Here is an 18,370-nt window from a genome sequence, read left to right as displayed (position 1 = left end):
TGGAGCAAGCATCTGCCTTTTTCGCCAGCTTCCATCCCTCCTCTGGCCCTCTGCTTGCGGTTGTCCTATGCCCTCCTTACATCTAAGAGTGGCAGAAGCGTGAGCACTGGTTCGTGAGCTTTGTACAGCCAGTGTAGTTTAGCAGTTAGAGTACCCAACTAGGATTGGGGAGACCTGGGTTCTAATTGCTACTCAGCCACGATGTTTGCTTTTGGCCAATTGCTATCTCTCAGCCTAGCCCACCTTCTGCTGTTGTGAGGACAAAAAGGGGTGGAGGATGAACCATGGATGCCTCCCACAGCTCCTTTAAAGAAGGGTGGGAATGGATAAAAAGATGCAAATAAATACAAATGTAGTAATAAATCAAGCCTTCTGTTTGTGAGATCTTTTTCTGGGACACTGCCCAGATGTGCTATGTTCTAGCTACACACCGCCAGCCAGGAAGATAAGACTTTGCCAAATGTGGGATAAGGCACAAAGACAACAAGGTCATTGCGTTAGTTATCTGAAGTCCAGTGGCCAATCACCTCCCCCTGTCCTCAAGCTGTATCAGCAGATGGGGAAAGAAGTCTCTGCTTGCCCGATTCTGAATCACTGGCGTAATGGGATTGGCCTGAGAGATCTGATGGAGAAGCCTGGAACAAGAGGGGATTTCTTGTAAAATGTATTGGCTTATATTTGGTGCCTGCCATGCCCCCAGGATCCTGGTTAAGCATCTCCAGTTCAGACCCCATCAGTGTTCTGCGTGACGTTCGGGTGGGCCCAAATGTGCATCCCTTTACACGTCAGGATGCTCACCTCCAGGCAGCCATCCCCCCGCAGCCCTGGTCTCTCTGCCACCCCACACTCCTAATGGAGCCTGTGTATCTCTGTAGCTGAACAGTGTCCTGCTGTAAGAGCCAAAGAAAGCACCTGGCTTACATCCTTTAATTATTGAACCAACTACACAGGGAGAAACTGTCTGAAGACAATATCCCCAGCCAATAACCATCTTGCTGATTCACTAAGCCCAACTTATCGTTGCAGCCCTACTTCCACAATTGGGTGCGAGTCGCACTGCAAGTCCCTTTCTGTGGCCTTAGGGTCGTAGGAAGCAACCTGACACCAGGTCAGGCTGTTTGTCCGTACACTCGGACTGGCCGTAGCTCATCAAGGCTCTGGCAGAGGGTCTTTTTCATCACCTACTGCCCAGTTGTTTGTTTATTTATTTCTTTAATTTCTTTATGACATTTGTCTACCGCTCCACATCTAGACAGATTCCAGAGCAGTGAACAGTAAGAATCATAGAATCATAGAATAGTAAGGTTGGAAGGGGCCTACAAGGCCATCTAGTCCAACCCCCTGCTCAATGCAGGAATCCAAGTCAGAGCATCCCTGACAGATGGCTGTCCAGCCTCGTCTTGAATGCCTCCAGTGTGGGAGAGCCCACCACCTCCCTAGCTAATCGGTTCCATTGCCGTATTGCTCTAAAAGTCAGGAAGTTTTTCCTGATGTTCAGCCGGAATCTGGCTTCCTGTAACTTGAGCCCATTATTCCGTGTCCTGCACTCTGGGATGATCGAGAAGAGATACAAAATAGAATAAAAGAATAAAACACCATGTTAAAATAATTACCATTTAAAAAAAGAAATAGAGTTCTGATAAAACTGCGGCCGGTCACTCAAGGAAGACTTCCTGAAATAAAGAAATTTTTAGGAGGTGCTGGAAAGGGCACAGTGTTGATGCCCGCCTGGTCTCCAGAGGGAGGGAGTTCCATAGGAAGGGGGCCACCACACTCAAGGCTATTCTCCAGGGGGACTCCAGTCAGGCCATAGGTCCATGTGGAACCATCAGGAGCAGGTCCTCTGATGATCTCAGTGACTGGGCAGGTTGGTAAGGGAGAAGGCGCTCTCTCAGGTATCCCAGTCCCAAGTTGTTTTAAGAAAAAGGGGATGCCAGGGATTGAAACAGGGGCCTTCTGCATGCCAAGCATGCGCTCTACCACTGAGCTATGGCCCCTCTATTCTCTTTCCCAGTGGTCCAGCCACCTTTCCAAAAGCCCTCACATTTATCGACTTATTTCTGGGGAAAGGCTTACCTTTCCCCACTTCTCAACTCTACAGGCAGGGGTGGGTAAGTTGTGGCCCTCCCATTATTGTTGGCCTACAACGCCCATCAGCCCCAGCTAGCATAGCCAGTGGTGAGAGATCATGGGAGTTGTAGACCAAAACATCTAGCAAGCCCCAAGTTGCCCACCCCTGTCATAGAGAGGAAGGGAGCGAGGAAACTCAGGTGTTGGGTTATAACAGCTGTGTAGCCACCGAGAAACAAGAGGGAGGTTTTGGCATCGTGCTTGGGGAAACCAAAGTTTTGTAGAAGTAGAAAAAGAATATTTTGGTGGAGGGAAACTATGCAATTGTTCATGCCATCTATCTGGCATATAAAATTGTTTTAGCTGTCCCTTAATGAGAAAGAGCAGGAGTGGGCAACTTTCAAGTGATCAGTTCAGACCTCTGGCAAGAGCTGTCTGTCTCTCCACTGGTAGTCCATTGGGAATGGAGGGAAAGAAAGGGAGGAGGGGAGGGAGGGAGGGAGGGGTGATCCCTCTCACTGCTGGCTTTGCCTTCACAGCCCCTGACCACTTAATGCTTTCCAAAGAGAGTTGCTGGGACTCAGGCACACCTGGGAACGGGAGCCCTTGCCACCAGCTCCAGTTTCATGTTCAGAGGGCCCCCCCCCCCACTTTCCATTTGCATATTCTGTGGCGGAGTGCAAAAGAAAGGTGTCCGTGGGCTGCATAAGAGTGCAGACAAAGCGCCATTTTTGGTACTGGATGCAAAGTTCACCTTCCGGAGTATCTGAGCTGTATGTTTGTTTTTGTGTGTGTGTGTGTTAAGAAATCAGGTTTCTAGCCCTTGTTACTGAAATGATGAACCTAAATGTCTGCAAAGCCTGCTGAAATCTCAGGAGCCAGGGAGGCGGCTGAATAAGATTTCCGGTGGGGGTGGGGGTGGGGGCATCAGTGCCCCTCCCCATGCCTAGCCTAGCTGAACTTATGCAAAACAGAATAAATGCTGCACATCGGGATTTATTTGTTTCATTTTTATACTGCCCAATAGCCAAGGCTTTCTGGGCGGTTCACAACAATTCACATGTTCATGGATGCTCATTTTGCACAAATTCATACAGCTTTTCTTGCCGTACAGCTGGGATTTGGCGCCTACAGAATTGTGATTTTGCTTAGTGCGGGCGGAACACCAACCTGGATGTGGCTGCTTAATAAATATTTGTGCCTCCAGTTTTTCAGCTGCCAAGGAGCCACAAGTGAGCCTTGGTGGGAGGCAAGACTCTGCACAGATCCGTTTGAACCCTTGTTCATTCCCAAGCTCCGAAACTTAAGTGTGTGTCTTTGCATGCGCGTGGTGGCGGGGAGAGTCAGCTGTGCAGTCTGCTGAGAAGGGCAGTTCTTCTTCTGTTGCCTCATTCTCGCTTCTCTTGCAGCAAGGTCCAAAACCGGAATGTCTACCTAGCGACGTTTGCTGCTGTGCTGGGACCGCTGAGCTTCGGTTTTGTCCTTGGCTACAGCTCGCCGGCCATTCCGAGCCTGAAAAGGAGCGGCAATTCGGCATTAAAGCTGGAAGACAGCCAAGCATCTTGGTTTGGGGTAAGGCACTGCTGGACGAGCAAACGTGACAGGTTGATGGTCTATGGCTGGAAAACGAATCACAGCAACTCCTCTAGAGCGCCTGGATGCACAGAGCTACTGTATAGCAGGTCATCTCATTGATCCGTCGAGCGCACACAGTCTTGGCCACTCCAGCCTTCCCCAACTTGGCCTCCTCCAGAGGTGTTGGACTACAGTTCTGTATTGCCTCTGCAGTAGGCTCTGAACTCGTAATTTAGAGGTGCCAAGATAGCGATAAATCAGATCCAGGTTTATTGGTAAAGGAGTAACTTTATTGAGTAACTTACAGCACACAGGCGTACCAAATGGTTGGATCAGACAACTTCTCTGAACCCAGAGCCATGGGGTACAAGAGGTTTTATACAATACATGTTAGCAATAAGGCAATGTAACAACAGCAATTGCCCCTAGCGTTCATTCCCAGCATAGACTAGAAGTGTTTGGTTCTCAGCACAGCTACCTAAGATAAACGAACTTTGCTTCCCAGGCACATCTTGATATCGGCCTTCTGACTCATCTCAACATGCTCAGAGGCCTACTAGCATGGGAATTGCACCAATGATGAACTTGAGCAAGCATTATGGATCTCTAGGCCCTTCTAACACTATAAATGACTTGGCTATGCTTCTGGGGTCAATACAAGTTCCCATCATTCCAGCCAGCATGGCCATAGAGTCTGGCACATCTGGCAGGCGCATCTGGAGTCCACCGTGGGTGGTTATTTAACGACTGGCACCGACTGCCTGGACATCAGAAACAGAGGGAATAACTGCGACTGCTGCTAAAATGTAAACGCACTGCTAAAGCAGCAGAGCAGGTAAAACTAATAACCAACAGGGAGCATTTATCAGAACGGATAATTTTTTTAAAGCCCTGGCTAAGTAGAAAGGTTATACTTAGGCTATAGTGCTCTAAAGGTCATTCAATTTAACCAGCCTCTCTAGGGAGAGCATTCCACAAATTTATTTATTTATTTCAGTTCAGTTCTATACCGCCCAACAGCCGAAGCTCTCTGGGCGGTTCACAAAAATTAAAACCACTAGGTACAGCATAAAACAATATAAAATACAAAAGCTTAAAACCACAAAATAGCAGTACAACCAGAATACAACCTAGCAGCAATGCAGAGATTTAAAATACAGATGTAAAACAGCAGAGCTAAAAGACAAGGAAGCTAAAGTGTTAATATACTGGGACAATAAAATGGTCTTCCCCTGGAGCCACAAGGAGTACAACGTAGTTGCCAGGCGAACCTCTCTAGGGAGCTCATTCCACAGCTGGGAATGAATGAATGGGGTACCCCATTAGCTCAGCTAGATTGGAGGCAGCCAATCTGGCCCTGTACTGACTCTAGGATTTGGGGAGCCTGCAGAAGGCATGCTTAGGTTAGTCCGCCTCCTAACTTGAAAGATGAAGTGTGTGGAAATGGGAAATTAGTCTTAGGCCTCCTCGAATGCTCTGGGCAAAATGAGATGGTGGCATAGCTGAGGTAGCAGCAAGGTCTTGACTGTTTGGAGCCCCGCAGAAACTGCCTGACCTCTCCATCCTGGGGCTCTGAGGTCTAGCCAATGAACCAGCGTCTGCCTCTCTTGTCTGTTCAAACCTCTGTTTCCTTCAGTCCTCCTGCCTGCCAGAATGATGTAATGGTTGAGAGAGCTGGGCTAGACTGAAGAGAACTGGGTTCAAATCCCCACATAGCCACAAAGGACCCTGAGTGACCTTGGACTAGTTGCCCTCTCTCAACCCAACCTATCTCACAGGGCTGTTGTGAGGATAAAGTCATTGGGTCGGGGGGAGAGAGAGAGAGAGAACCGCTCCTTGGAGAGAAGGTGGATCTAACTGTAATAAAGCACTGATATGGTGCCATCCGTTTATATGGCGATCTTGCTTTAATGTGAGCAAAACATACGGGTCCCCGCCCCAAGGGACTTACAATCAGATTGCCAATCAGACGCTGTCCACAGCTGCTCTTTTCCATGTTTCTCCTTTTTTCTTTTTTGCAGTCCATCGTCACTTTGGGCGCTGCGGCTGGTGGGATTCTGGGAGGATACATTGTGGACAAAGTTGGCCGGAAGCTTAGCCTGATGCTCTGTGCGGTCCCGTATGTTTTTGGCTTTCTGACCATCATTTCTGCTCAGAATATCTGGATGCTTTATGTGGGCCGGCTGCTGAGCGGCTTGGCCAGTGGCGTCACCTCCTTGGTGGTTCCGGTAAGAGCCAACCTGCACTGCTCTTTCTCACTGCCAACTGGTACCCTGCCCCTCCTGATTTTTTAATTGGGAGGCTGGCATGCTGCAAAGTGAAGTGAATGCCTCTGGGCCCCAGGAAATAAACGTGTTGGATAGCTCCAGCCCAATGCTTTGTTTTGAAGCGTGCCCAGCTGCCCAGAAAAAAAAACGAAAAAGGTTAGCTGGGGGATGGCAGGGAGCATCCTCGGAGGCTGTGCGGGGCAGAGAGCAGCGAGAGGAGGTATTTTGCCTGTGCTGTGTGTGTGTCTGAGTCTCACCTGTTTGCCTTCTGTTGAAAGGGTTGTTGGAGCATAAAATGGTGGGTTCGAAAGAGCGGGTTTGTGTTTTGGAACCCAGACCTCACCTCTGCCTTGTACTTCGGTTGTTGGGCAGATTGCTTTTCTTTTAGCCTCTCCAGTTTGCCCTCTGGGAAATGGGCGTTTTGGGCCTGGTGGGGCCCATTGTGGCAGCCATTTTGTAAGAGCACCCACAGCACTTTCTCATAATTCCAAATGTGCCCACTGTCCCAAAAAGGTTGGTGACCCCACTCTGACTGACAACAGCTCTCCAGGTCTCGGGCAGAGAACGGTCTTTTTCTTCCCCTACTACCCTTTTAACTGGAATGCCAGGGCTTTGGATCCAGCAGTTACCCTGCCTTGGATCCTTCCTCTCCCACCCCATTTGGACTGCCTTGTAAATATAACTCTCTTCCTGCTTACATGTCCTAGGTATATATCTCTGAAATAGCTCATTCCAAGGTTCGAGGGATGCTCGGGTCGTGTGTTCAGCTGATGGTGGTGACGGGTATCTTGGGAGCTTACATGGCAGGTACGTGTCTTTGGGTGGTTTATCTATCTCTAGCGCACATAGTTAGACATAGTTAGCCTGTTATATCAGGCTGCATTCTGGCTGGGTTGGGGGAGTCAGTCCCCTTCATTGTTTCACTTCCCTTCATTTATTTCTTGTTTAGATCCCACTTTTCTATTTAAATGATAATCAGAGGGAGCTCCACAGATGGGGTGCCACCACTGAGAAGGCCCTGTTCAGGTACCCACAGATCCACTTGCCAGTTCGCCTGAGGCGAGTGCCCTCTGGTGAGCAAATCACCTGACACCACACAGGTCTCTACCACAGAGGCTTCATTTCTAGCACAGTTTTTGAGTAGGTAAGAAACAGCAGGAGACCCTTCCATGCAACGGGAGAAATGTCTATAGTTTCTTAACTTCTCCATACCCTGTACAAGTGAGAGAAAAACCTTGTCTCTCTCCTAAGCCCTCTATGTGTACCAGAGGAGGCAGGGGAGGGGATTGGAAGCAACCACAAAGAATGGCTGGCTAGTAAGTCAAGCCGACATGTGGCCCCCTAGCCCTGTCTCTTGTCTCCTAATCACCCAATCCTCATATTTGGAAGAAACAGAATGCTGGGCCTCTAAGGCTGATCTCAAAGGCTGGGTAGATTCATATCAGAGCACCCCTTCACCCCCACACACATGTTTTTACACTCACATTTCATGCGTTTGCCTCCTGTTGCCCCCCTAGTTATGTATATAGCACAAGAGTGCCAACGCTACATCCATTTAGTGTGCCTGGTGCATGTGACCAAGGCATGTTAACACTGTTCCCGGCCGTGTGGGTTGCCAGTGCTAGTCAGCTTTTCGGCAGTCTCCGTGGTGTCTTAACGGATCACAAGCTGAATATGAGCCAGCAGTGCAATGCAGCTGCTAAAAAGGCTAATGCAATCCTAGGCTGCATTAACAGAAACGTGATGTCCAGATCATGGGAAGTAATCGTCCTGCACTGGTCAGGCCACTTCTTGAGTACTGTGTCCAGTTCTGGCACCACATTTTAAGAACAATGATAAACTGGAGGGCATCCAGAGAAGGAAGAGCAGGATGCTGACAGGGCTGGAAACCAAGTCCTATGAGGAGTGGTTGGGAGAGTTGGGTATGATTAACCTGGAGAAGAGAAGATGAAGGGGAGACATGGTAGTGGACTTCAAATATCTGAAAGGCTGCCATGCAGAAGATGGAGCAGACATGTTCTGTGTTGCTCCAGGGAGCAGGACTAGAACCAAGGGATGGGAATGCTCCTGTGTGTGTGTGCTGCTTTGTGGCAGCAAAGCCCTGAAAAGCAAATAATACTTTAGACGACAATTAATGGTATGAGCTGTTGCCCAGTGGACCAGCCTGCCTGGGACGCGGTGACTCCCTTTTGCTGGAGCTGTTTAAGCAGAGGCTGGATGGCCATCTGTCGCGATTGCTGTAACAGGCAGCCACACGGAGGGCAGGCAACCTGGTGTCCTCCGGGTGTCTTGGACTACACTTCCCATAATCTCCGACTATTGGCTGCCTGTGCTGGGGCTAATGGGAGTTGGAGTCCCAAACATTTGGAGGGCACCAGAGATTGCACAGTTGTTTCCTGCGTCGAGTAGCGGGTTGGACTAGTTGACCTCTGAGGTCCCTTCTATACGTTGTATGATTCAAAGCAGCCCTAAGAATGGCTGTTGCTCTTTTGTGTTCCTCCCTCCAGGCATGGGGTTGGGCTGGCGCTGGCTGGCGGTGTTGTGCTCCGTCCCGCCCTGCTTCATGCTGGGGCTCATGGCCTTCATGCCCGAGACGCCGCGGTTCCTGCTGGGCCGGAATCAGAGGGCAGAAGCCATTGCCACTCTGCAGTTCCTGCGGGGGCCCCTGGTGGACCACGAGTGGGAATGCAGGGAGATCGAAGTCAACGCCAGAGATCAGGTAAAGAAGCACTGCCCGTGTGTTCGTGGGTTTCAAGGGGGGGCGAGGAGCATAATAACAAGTAACAGTGATAAATAATGAACAATAATAATTTATTTGGCCACTGTGTGAACAGAATGCTGGACTAAATAGACCATTGGCTTGATCCATTATGGCTCTTCTTATGTTCTTAAGTCGTTTTATGGGATGGTTGTATAGTGGATAATTCTTTTAGTCGTTTTAAACGTTGTCGGTTATAATTTTGTTTTATTTATTTATAGTATTTTTATCCTGCTTCTCAGCCAAAAAAGGCTCCCGGAGCGGCTTACAATCGATGAACAAAGAAGGCAGTCCCTGCTCTAAGGCTTACAACCTAAAAAAGACATGACACAGGAGGCAAGGGCGATGGGGAGGGAAGAGGAAAAAATTACACAGACTGTCAGCTGGGCTGGTGGAATGGCCCTGCTCTCATCTCCCAAAGGAGGGGCAGTCCACCTGGAGCAGGTCCCGATGTCCCCTTTGCCACCTTTGTTGTGTCACCTTGAGTCTTTTTTTTAAGAAACACATCTATCAAATTGTTGCTGAGTTGTTATTTTTACTAGTATCAACAACAACAACAACATCATCTCTTATGCCCCAGCTCAGCACTGTCTATCCTAGCTATTGCAGAGGGTAGGATACCAGCCTGCAGCTCTTTTGCTCTGCTGGATACAGCTCCTCCCCGTAATTCAGTGGAGGCGAACGGCCTCCCAGCATGCCTTTCCCCTGGTGCTAAACTGCTTAGTAGCACTCTCTTCTTGGAACTGCCTAGGGGTCAGCAACTGCTTTGCATGCAGAATTTCCCAGGTTCGGCCAGAAGACCCTGGGAAGTCACAGCCCGTCGGAGTAGCCCGAGCTAGATGCACAGACAGGTCCCAGGGAAGCTACGAGGACTATGTAAATCTCGCCCCCAGTCACCACTGAGATGCCGCCTGTTCTTTCCGCCATCTCCCCCAGTTGCCAGCCGGGACGGCAGCGGCATGCAGCCTGACCGGAAGGCTGCTTCAAGGGGAGCGTGTGGGTCTGTGTGTGCCTTGGCACCACCGTCCAAATCCTCTTCTCAGCCTAGGTCCCTGGCCAAACTGTGTTCTGACCCTCTTTAGCCCTTTACCGCTGGAAGGCTCTCCAGTTTCATCCGCCGTCGTCAATCATTTGGAGTCGTCTCTGTCACAGGAACGTCGGAAGCTGCCTGTCTGTCCAGGCAGGCTGTGCGGCCATTTTGCCCGCTGTGTGGCCTATTCCAGGAGTGGGCTGAAAGTGGCTGTGAGCTGTGTCCAGGTTCTGGGACTCCAAACAAAGTCCTGGGCTCAGAACTCTTGCATTCCATGTGTATAAGCCTTTTTCATCAGGCTCCTGCAACAAAGTAGATCCTGCAAGCCTGAGGTCTCCCCTACCCCTAGCCTGCCCTGAGTGGCAGTGGCCCCTATCCCTTATACTCCACTGTGACCAGAGCAACAGATGGCGTAGAAACTGGGCAGGACAGCCTCATCCCTGCGGTAGGAGCACTTTGGGCTGAGATCTCTTTCAGATTTAATGTATCCCTCCTGGCCTGGCAGCTGTTCTCGGATGGCACACGTTTTGGGAATTACTGGTATGGAAGGACAGAAGATGTTTCAAGCAGGCCTCCCCAGGAGCAGGTGCTCCAGGAAATCTTCTTGCTGCTCCCCCCACCTTCTCACAGGCTCAAAGCGAGGGCCCTGCAGCCATCCCACAGAGTGCGCAGAAATTATGATTTCCTAGAACCGTTGAGCTGGAGAGGGCTTCGTAGACTACATGATACCTCCGCCAACCCTCTGCTCGATGCAGAACAATCCAGAGCTAGATGGCTGTCCAAACAGCTGTCCAGCTTCTGGGAAGGTGGCCATAGCTCAATGGTCGAGCCCCTGCTTTTGCGTGCTGAAGGTCCTGGGTTCAATCCTTGGCCTCTCCAGGGAGGGCATGAAAAATTTCTGCCTGAAGCCCTGGAGATCTGCAGTCGGATGCACCAGTGGCCCAGCTCCATATCAGGCAGCTTCCTATGCTCCTACACTTGCAGAGGGAGAGCGCCCGACTCCTGTTGTCAAGAACTTTCTCCTAATGTTCAGCCGAAATCTACCTTCCTCTAATTTTAGCATCTTCGATCTCGCCCAGCCTTCTAGGGCAGCAGAAGACAGTTCTTTGCCCTCTTCTCTGTGACAGTCCTATGGGACAGATGTTTGAAGAGGGCTGTTGTTGCCCCCTCCCCGCCATGTCTTCTCCAGGCTAAACTTGGCCTGTTCCTTCAAACGTTCCTCATAGGAGTTGTGGGCATGTATAAAACACGCTGCCCTGGATACGTTTGGTGGTCCCTTGCGGGGAAAGGGGGAGGCAGCAGAGATGGATCTGGGGGCGGGGGGATGTCCTGCTTGATTTGCATCTACTTGTGAGCATCAGGGATGTTCACTTCTGTGAACGGCCTTGTTTGATTACTTGCAGTATCATTCCCTCTAATTCTGTGAGGGCCGTTTTGTTGCCATAATGACTCTCCACATACACAAGAGGGAAGTACTGAACCCCAAGATTTGCAGAAATACACAAATAGGAAAAACAAACAAACCCTAAGGGGTGAGGTAGGAACCCCGCAAACAGCCCTATGAGCACTGAGCACTCACAGTAGCCATGGAATTCTGATTGACTGTTGGGGGGCAGGGGGTGGGACAGGAAACCCTTAACTCAAGTGGAGAGGGTGGAATCCTGAACAGGAAGCAGTTCACACTGCAACATTTTGTTACAGGTCCCACTTCCCCCTACTCTACACCTCACTCTTTGTTCTTCACCTTCTGCCAAAATGGCAGTCATTAAAACCTTGCTTGAATCTCCCTCTGCAGCAGGAGCTGAGCATTGCTGAGTTCAAGAACCCCTCCATTTACAAGCCATTCCTCATTGGCATCACCATGATGATTTTCCAGCAAGTCTCAGGCATCAATGCCATCATGTTTTATGCGGAAACCATATTTGAAGAAGCCAACTTCCAGGTGAGCGGGTGGCTGCTTGTTGTCTATCTCCACAGAGTCCAATGAAGCCTCGTTCGCTCAGGTGCTTGAAAGCTGCACTTTGTGGCCCAGGCAGAGAATGAATGTTGCCCATCTGATGAAAACCAGGGAGGCCTTTTGTGAAGGTTTGAGGCCCACAGAACCAAGGAAAAGAAAGTCAGACTTAGAAGGCTTGCGTTTTTTTGTTGGGAGGGGTTATCCCTGAGAGGAGTAGTTTCATTTCCTCTGTTAAGTTTCATTTTCATTTCCCCGGTTAAGTTTCATTTCTTCAGGTTTGAAACAGTACTTTTGGTTTTGAGGGAGGAGGGCATATGGAGAGAGCAGTAAGAGCAGAGTTGGGGAGACCAGAGCCTGAAGACGGAGCAGGAAGAAGCAGCCTGGAGAAGTTTAAATACAGCTAGGGTAAAGGAATTTGCGTGTTGCGACTTTTATTTTCTCTTAATGCTCTTTGTATCACTCAGCTGTACTGTGTAAATACCTTTTGTTGTGAATTGTTTGCTTTAAATTTACCAGTAAACTGTTGTGGTTAAACCCTGTGTCTGGTGTGTCAGTCACTCCATGTCTACAGCCTAAACCCCATGTTACTGGGAAGAGGAAGTTTAAAAGAAGGAAGGTGGGACTCTTAAGGAGGCAAGAGAGCCTTAAGGGGTTGCTCAGGGGGTCCAGGTCATAAGGGAAACCCTGACACCTTTGCTAAAGGATTCGGCTATCATTTTGAAAGAGGTTACTTCAGAAGCACTCTGGGTTCCTCTTACTCAACTGCTGGATTTTATAGACCTTGACTATATTCAAGACTGTTGTGGGTTGTCACTTTGGAAGCCATCTCTGCTTGAATGTAGCCCAGTGTGTGCAGGTCCTGCCTTTGTGGGAATCCCACAATCGCACCCCAGATCAGAAGGTAGCCTGGCTTAAACACAGGAAGCCGCCTTATACCGAGTCAGGCCGTGGGTCCATCTAACCCAGCATTGTTGATGCTGATTGGCAGTGGCTCTCCAGGGTTTCAGGCAGGAGTTTTCCCTCCCCTACCTGGACATGCCAGGATTGAACCCGGGATCATAGAATCATAGAATAGTAGGGTTCGAAGGGGCCTACAAGGCCATCGAGTCCAACCCCCTGCTCAATGCAGGAATCCAAGTCAGAGCATCCCTGACAGATGGCTGTCCAGCCTCGTTTAACTACAACAGTTTACTGGTAAATTAAAGAAAGCAAATCACAATGAAAGGTATTTACACAGTACAGCTGAGTGATACAAAGATCTTCTGCAGGCAAGGCAGGTGCTCTTCCAACTCTGTGATTCTACCACTGAGCTACCACCCCTGTACTGCGATGGGTCTCATGGTGCAGAACATGTTCCCTCTAGAGACTACTCTGCCTGAAAGTGTCCATCCAGAGATGGGCAACAAAGCTGGTGAGAGACCTGGAGACCAAATCGTATGGTCTTGAATGAGTTGGGTGAAGAAGAGAAGAGATGATTAAGAGGTGATAGGATAGCCGTCTTCCGCTATTTGAAGGGCTGTCACACATCTGTTCTCTGTTGCTTCAGAGAGTAGGATCCAAACCAACCGGGTTCAAATGGCAAGAAAGGGGATTTTCCAGCTAAGCATTTTCTAAAATTAATGTATTGTAAATTTCAGTGGGGAAAAAACCCAAACAACAAAAAAACCAAAAACAAGTACAAAAAAAAGAAGAAAAGGGGATCAAAAACATGCAGCTACTGCAGCATTCGAGAAAAAGTAGATGACACATAAACTTCAATAAAATCTGACCAAATGTCCATTTGCGAGCGGTGCCTGTACGCCACCCTTTCAAATGTTGCTAGTGTTGTTAGGTCTTCAATCCATTGCATTATAGAAGGTGAACCTTTATCCTTCCCGTGTTGTAGTATCAGTCTTTTGGTGGTCAAAAGGGTGCAGAAAATCCATTTATGCTGACCATGTGTTAACTTCCAAGAAGCAGGTAATCAGTTTAAAAGAACATGTACATCAGTAAATATTAAAGAGTGTTCCAATACAAAGTTTATCCGTATGATAACTTCCTCCCCCAAAGAGTCAACTACTGGGCATTATAAAGTGTGGTTAAATGAAGCATTAGCTGTATTATACCTCCAAAAATTAGCTGTATTAGACAAACGTTTATTAAAGAAGCAGTGTGGCATCCATTAGGCCCGAAACAAGCATTAAGAGCTCTGGATCTTATGATTTGCCCTTGGATTTGCCCTATGAAGAGAGACTGAAAGAACTGGGCATGTTTAGCCTTGAGAAGAGAAGACTGAGGGGAGATATGATAGCGCTCTTCAAGTACTTGAAAGGTTGTCACAGAGAAGAAGGCCAGGATCTCTTCTTGATCATCCCAGAGTGCAGGACACGGAATAATGGGCTCAAGTTACAGGAAGCCAGATTCCGACTGAACATCAGGAAAAACTTCCTGAGTGTCAGAGCAATACGGCAATGGAACCAATTACCTGGGGAGGTGGTGGGCTCTCCCACACTGGAGGCCTTCAAGACGAGGCTGGACAGCCATTTGTCAGGGATGCTCTGACTTGGATTCCTGCATTGAGCAGGGGGTTGGACTCGATGGCCTTGTAGGCCCCTTCCAACCCTACTATTCTATGATTCTATGATTCTATGGATGGTACAAGCTGTTCGGCAGTGGAAAAGTCCACCCTGGGAGATTATGGATTCTCTTTTGTTAGTGGTTTTCCAGCAGAGGCTGGATGGCCGCCTATCGGCGGATTTACTATAGCAGTGGACTTCTTGTGTTGGACTAGATGAGGGGTGGGTAGACTTCAGAACCAGAGCCCTGAGACCCACCAACCAGAGCCAGGTACAAAAGGCATATGTTCAGAACTGGAGGACTCTGAGCCCAGAAATTTGTTCTGAGTACCAGAACTGAACTGAGCGCACAGCCCTTCCACTCATTTTGTTGTGGAGTCCTTTCAGAATGGTTTCGTTGTTCATGTTATCAAACTGTTGGGAGCCAGAAATCTTTGCTGATCTACATCAGATCACCCAGGTATCTTCCCGTAGATCCAGATCTACCTTCTGCCCGCCCCTGGACTAGATTATCTTTGAGGCCCCCTCCCAGCTCTGTGATTTTAAAAGGGCGGGATATAAGTTTTATAATAAAATAAATATGCTGTCCTCAGCTTTAAAAAGCAACTGAATAACAATACTGATAATGCTGGGGGAATTATGGGCGTGTTTATGTCGTTCGTTTCTAAGGTCTCCCTGGGAGTAAGCACCATTGAACACAGTGAGACTACTGGTGGCTGAATAAACATGCATAGGATTGCAGTAGAAATTATTTTGAGTTTATAGAAAGAGGCGGGGGATTAAAAGCGCTCGAATTCTTAAAAACAATAATTATTTTTGTATTCTTTCTAATGGCTCAAAATGCTTCATGGACTCCCTTTTTCTTCTTTCCGTCTGGTGTTTTTCAGAACAGCAGTGCTGCTTCTGTCATCGTGGGCTCCATCCAAGTCTTTTTCACAGCAGTGGCTGCTCTAATTATCGATAGAACAGGACGAAAAGTCCTCCTGGTTGTATCAGGTATTGCTAACCCCTCCTGTCTCAAGGGGGGGATTGTCAGCCCTTCAGTGACACGTTGATTTAATGTGGAATGCCGAGAACAATCGCAACGTACTCTTCTGATGGGCTTCTGGAGCGGCAAGCACTTCTTGCTGAAATAACTAGCCCACCCTGGGTAGAATCCAACATCAGTCCTAATTAGAGTAAATGCATCGACATGAATGGGGCAAGCTAGTCATGGCTAAGTTCCATTCATTTAAGTGGGTCTACTCTAAGTAGGACTTGCGTTGGATTTTATTTATTTCATTTCTATACCACCCAATAGCTGAAGCTCTTTACCCTCTGTCCTAAAGGCTTGGGGAATGTTGCTTAATTCATTGACTGAGGATGCCTTATGCGGGATTCAGAGCCTAGGCAGATGCAAGGCTGAGAGCATCACACAATTGGAGGGGACCTTGTAGGCCAGGGGTTGGGAAGCTGAGGCCCCCCAGATGTTGCTGGACTCCGACTCCCATTATCCCTGACCATTGGCCATGCTGGCTGGTGCTAATGGGAGTTGGAGTCCAACAACATCTGGGGGCAGGTTCCCCACGCCTGTTGTAGGTCATCCAATCCACCCTCCTGCTTGGTGCAGGAAATCCGGAGGTAGAGCACCCCTGACAAATGGCTATCCTCCATCGAGGGAGAGCCCACCATCCCTCTAGGTCATTGGTTCCAGTGTCCAACTGCTCATACCGTCAAACGGTTTCTCCTAATGTTCAAACAAAATCTCCCCTCCTGTAGCTTCAACCCTCTCGGTCCCTCTGGGGCAGCAGAGAACAAGACTTTGCCCCCTTCCGTGTGAGTCCCCTTCAAGGATCCCCTTCCATCCAAATCCCCTTCCATCTGAATCCCCTTCAGGGATCTGAAGAGTGCTCAGGCTGATGACGGCTTCTCTCTTGCACTGAAAAGAGCCCCAAAGCTGCGCCCCCCTGTGCTTCCCCTCCACTACACCACGGCCCATGTGTATATATCCCTGCCAACTCAGAATGACTTTTCTTGCCACGTGATGAAGTGGACTACAGTCTGCAATAGCTTACGTGTCCTAATGAATGTGTCCATGCCACAAGGCTCTTGGTTATTTTGGCTAACAGGGCTGCTCCCCCTTTGGAAATAGTTACTTGAGGTATGACTTGAGCTCTGCGGGGGTGATCAACCCATCTAAGTAGAGGATGCAACAATTCTCTGGTGGAGTTCGGTGGCAAACAGGTGAAATCCCTAAGCTGTGGAGAGTTTTGAGCTTCCCGAACAATACAACAAGGACACTTTTCTCTCTCATCTTTCCCAGGGTTCATCATGGCTGCCAGCACTGCCATGTTCGGGATGTATTTCAAAATGGCGCTCCCAGGCCCCAGCAATGCCTCCCATGTCAGGCTGCCGGACTCCCCTCCGAGCCTTGTGCTTGTAGCAGAACACAGCCTTGCCTGGCTGGCGGTGTTGAGTGTGGGTCTCTTCATCATGGGTTAGTGAGGGCCATGCGGTGGCACTAGACCTCAGCGAGAACCACTGTGTAAATCCAGCTGTCTCTTGGGGCTTTTCCAGGCCTTCTGAGCCCTATTGGTGAGAAGATCCCATTTGTTTTGACTTCCCATGCCATGTCAGAATTTCTTCTCCGCTGTGGCAGCTGGCACAGACCTGGGAAGTATACCTGCTCAGAGCCTGCGGTTCGTCCTCTTCCTCCTCCGTGGGAAACCAGCTTCTTTGAGGCTTGGATGAACTGACCTGCTTATTGGAGTCGAGCGGCTGGGGAGTATAGACAGTGTCAGCCCCAGGTTTTAAGGGGTCCTTGTGAAGATGGCACAGAGAGAGAGAGACAAGCTCTGGAGTTTATAAACAATGATTCTTCTTACGTAAGCTCAATGCGTTTCGGAAATCATCCTTCTTCAGGAGCCGAAGTCAGACACACATTCTTGAAATGCGTTGTGGACTTTTTATTTTTATTTGTCGCAACGCATTTCAAGAATTCGTGTTTGACTTCGGCTCCTGAAGGATGATTTCTGAAATGCATTGAGCTTACATAAGAAGAGCTTATTAAATAATTGGTTTTTATAAACACCAGAGCTTGCCTCTCTCTTCGTGCTCTGTTTGTTCAGTGTGGTGCTGTTCCCATCATTGTTCTACTCTGCATAGTGAGGATGCCATCAAGGCTCACCTGCTCCCTGAGTAGCACAACCTCTTCCTCCCTGTTGCTTTGCCCTTTCGCTTACCCTTTCCTTTGGGTCTGATTGGCACCATTGCCCAGAAAAAGGGGGCAAGACAAACAGAGGCTGCCTCTTCCTCTCCGAGCTTCCATCACTGCTTGCTTGCTTGGCGAGGGCAGGTGAACAGGTAGCAGCAACAAGGAGGACTAATGTAGGGTCAGGGGGCGTTCGGATTGGGCCCCTGTTGAGGGGTGGGCCTTGGCAGATGCCCAGCAATGCCTGTCCCTGATGCCGTCCCTGGACATAGGACTCCTGCCTTGCTCAGGAGTGGATCTCTTAAAGCAGGTGCTTTAAGCAGGGGTGGGGAACCTTTTTTTTGTTGAGGGCCCAGGGGGTTACGGGACGTGGGCCACGTGCCTGTGATGGGTGGAGCCAAAACCAACAGTGGGCAGGGCCAGAACAGAAGTGGGTGGAGCCGCCCCTTTTCTCTCTGCCACCCCTTTTCTCTCTGCCACCCCCTTTCTCTCTGCCACCCCCTTTTCTCTCTCCTCCTCTGCCCAGTTGGCTGCCTGGGGAGAAACCCGTCACGCTTGCCAGAAATCTGAACCGATCGCTTGCCAATGGCTTTTGAAACTGGGCCGACGGCTGCTTGCGGCCCTCCCGCTCCAGCTTGGCCACTCCTGTGCTACATCATCCTGGCTGCTGATTAGCACTGTCTGTTCATATCCATCCCTGTTCAGTTCGGGACCAACTCTCCTTCCTCTGCAACCCGCAGGCTTTGCCTTGGGATGGGGCCCGATCCCATGGCTGGTGATGTCCGAAATATTCCCCCTCCGAGCTCGAGGCGTTGCCAGTGGTGCCTGCGTCTTAACAAACTGGCTCATGGCCTTTCTGATCACCAAGGAGTTCCATGACCTCATGGTAAGCGAGCAACAACTTTGCCCCGTCCATAAATCATGGGGGATTCAGGTGCAAAGGTCGAGGACAGTGTGGCTATTCTTTT

At 49.3% G+C, this 18,370-nt stretch overlaps 1 protein-coding gene across 5 annotated transcripts in view; it reads left to right on the top strand.

Annotated features, from left to right (window-relative positions):
• SLC2A8 (solute carrier family 2 member 8) overlaps positions 1–18,370 on the top strand; it is a 30,950-nt gene that overhangs the window by 7,376 nt on the left and 5,204 nt on the right. For 2 of the 5 annotated variants that reach the window (XM_084821510.1, XM_084821509.1), the window contains exons 3-10: positions 3,480–3,642; positions 5,667–5,873; positions 6,620–6,719; positions 8,420–8,631; positions 11,496–11,642; positions 15,100–15,208; positions 16,515–16,688; positions 18,143–18,288. In XM_084821510.1, the coding sequence (XP_084677636.1) occupies positions 3,480–3,642; positions 5,667–5,873; positions 6,620–6,719; positions 8,420–8,631; positions 11,496–11,642; positions 15,100–15,208; positions 16,515–16,688; positions 18,143–18,288 (1,258 nt within the window). Of the gene's footprint in view, positions 1–3,479; positions 3,643–5,666; positions 5,874–6,619; positions 6,720–8,419; positions 8,632–11,495; positions 11,643–15,099; positions 15,209–16,514; positions 16,795–18,142; positions 18,289–18,370 lie in introns of those variants that run through there. The other 3 variants (XM_084821513.1, XM_084821511.1, XM_084821512.1) reach the window with 3 other exon arrangements.

The sequence above is a fragment of the Heloderma suspectum genome, chromosome 14 (assembly GCF_057233095.1).
Source record: "Heloderma suspectum isolate Gila_16-S chromosome 14, 16-S_ref, whole genome shotgun sequence".
NCBI lineage: Eukaryota > Metazoa > Chordata > Lepidosauria > Squamata > Helodermatidae > Heloderma > Heloderma suspectum.
This window is presented reverse-complemented; position numbering and strand designations above follow the sequence as displayed.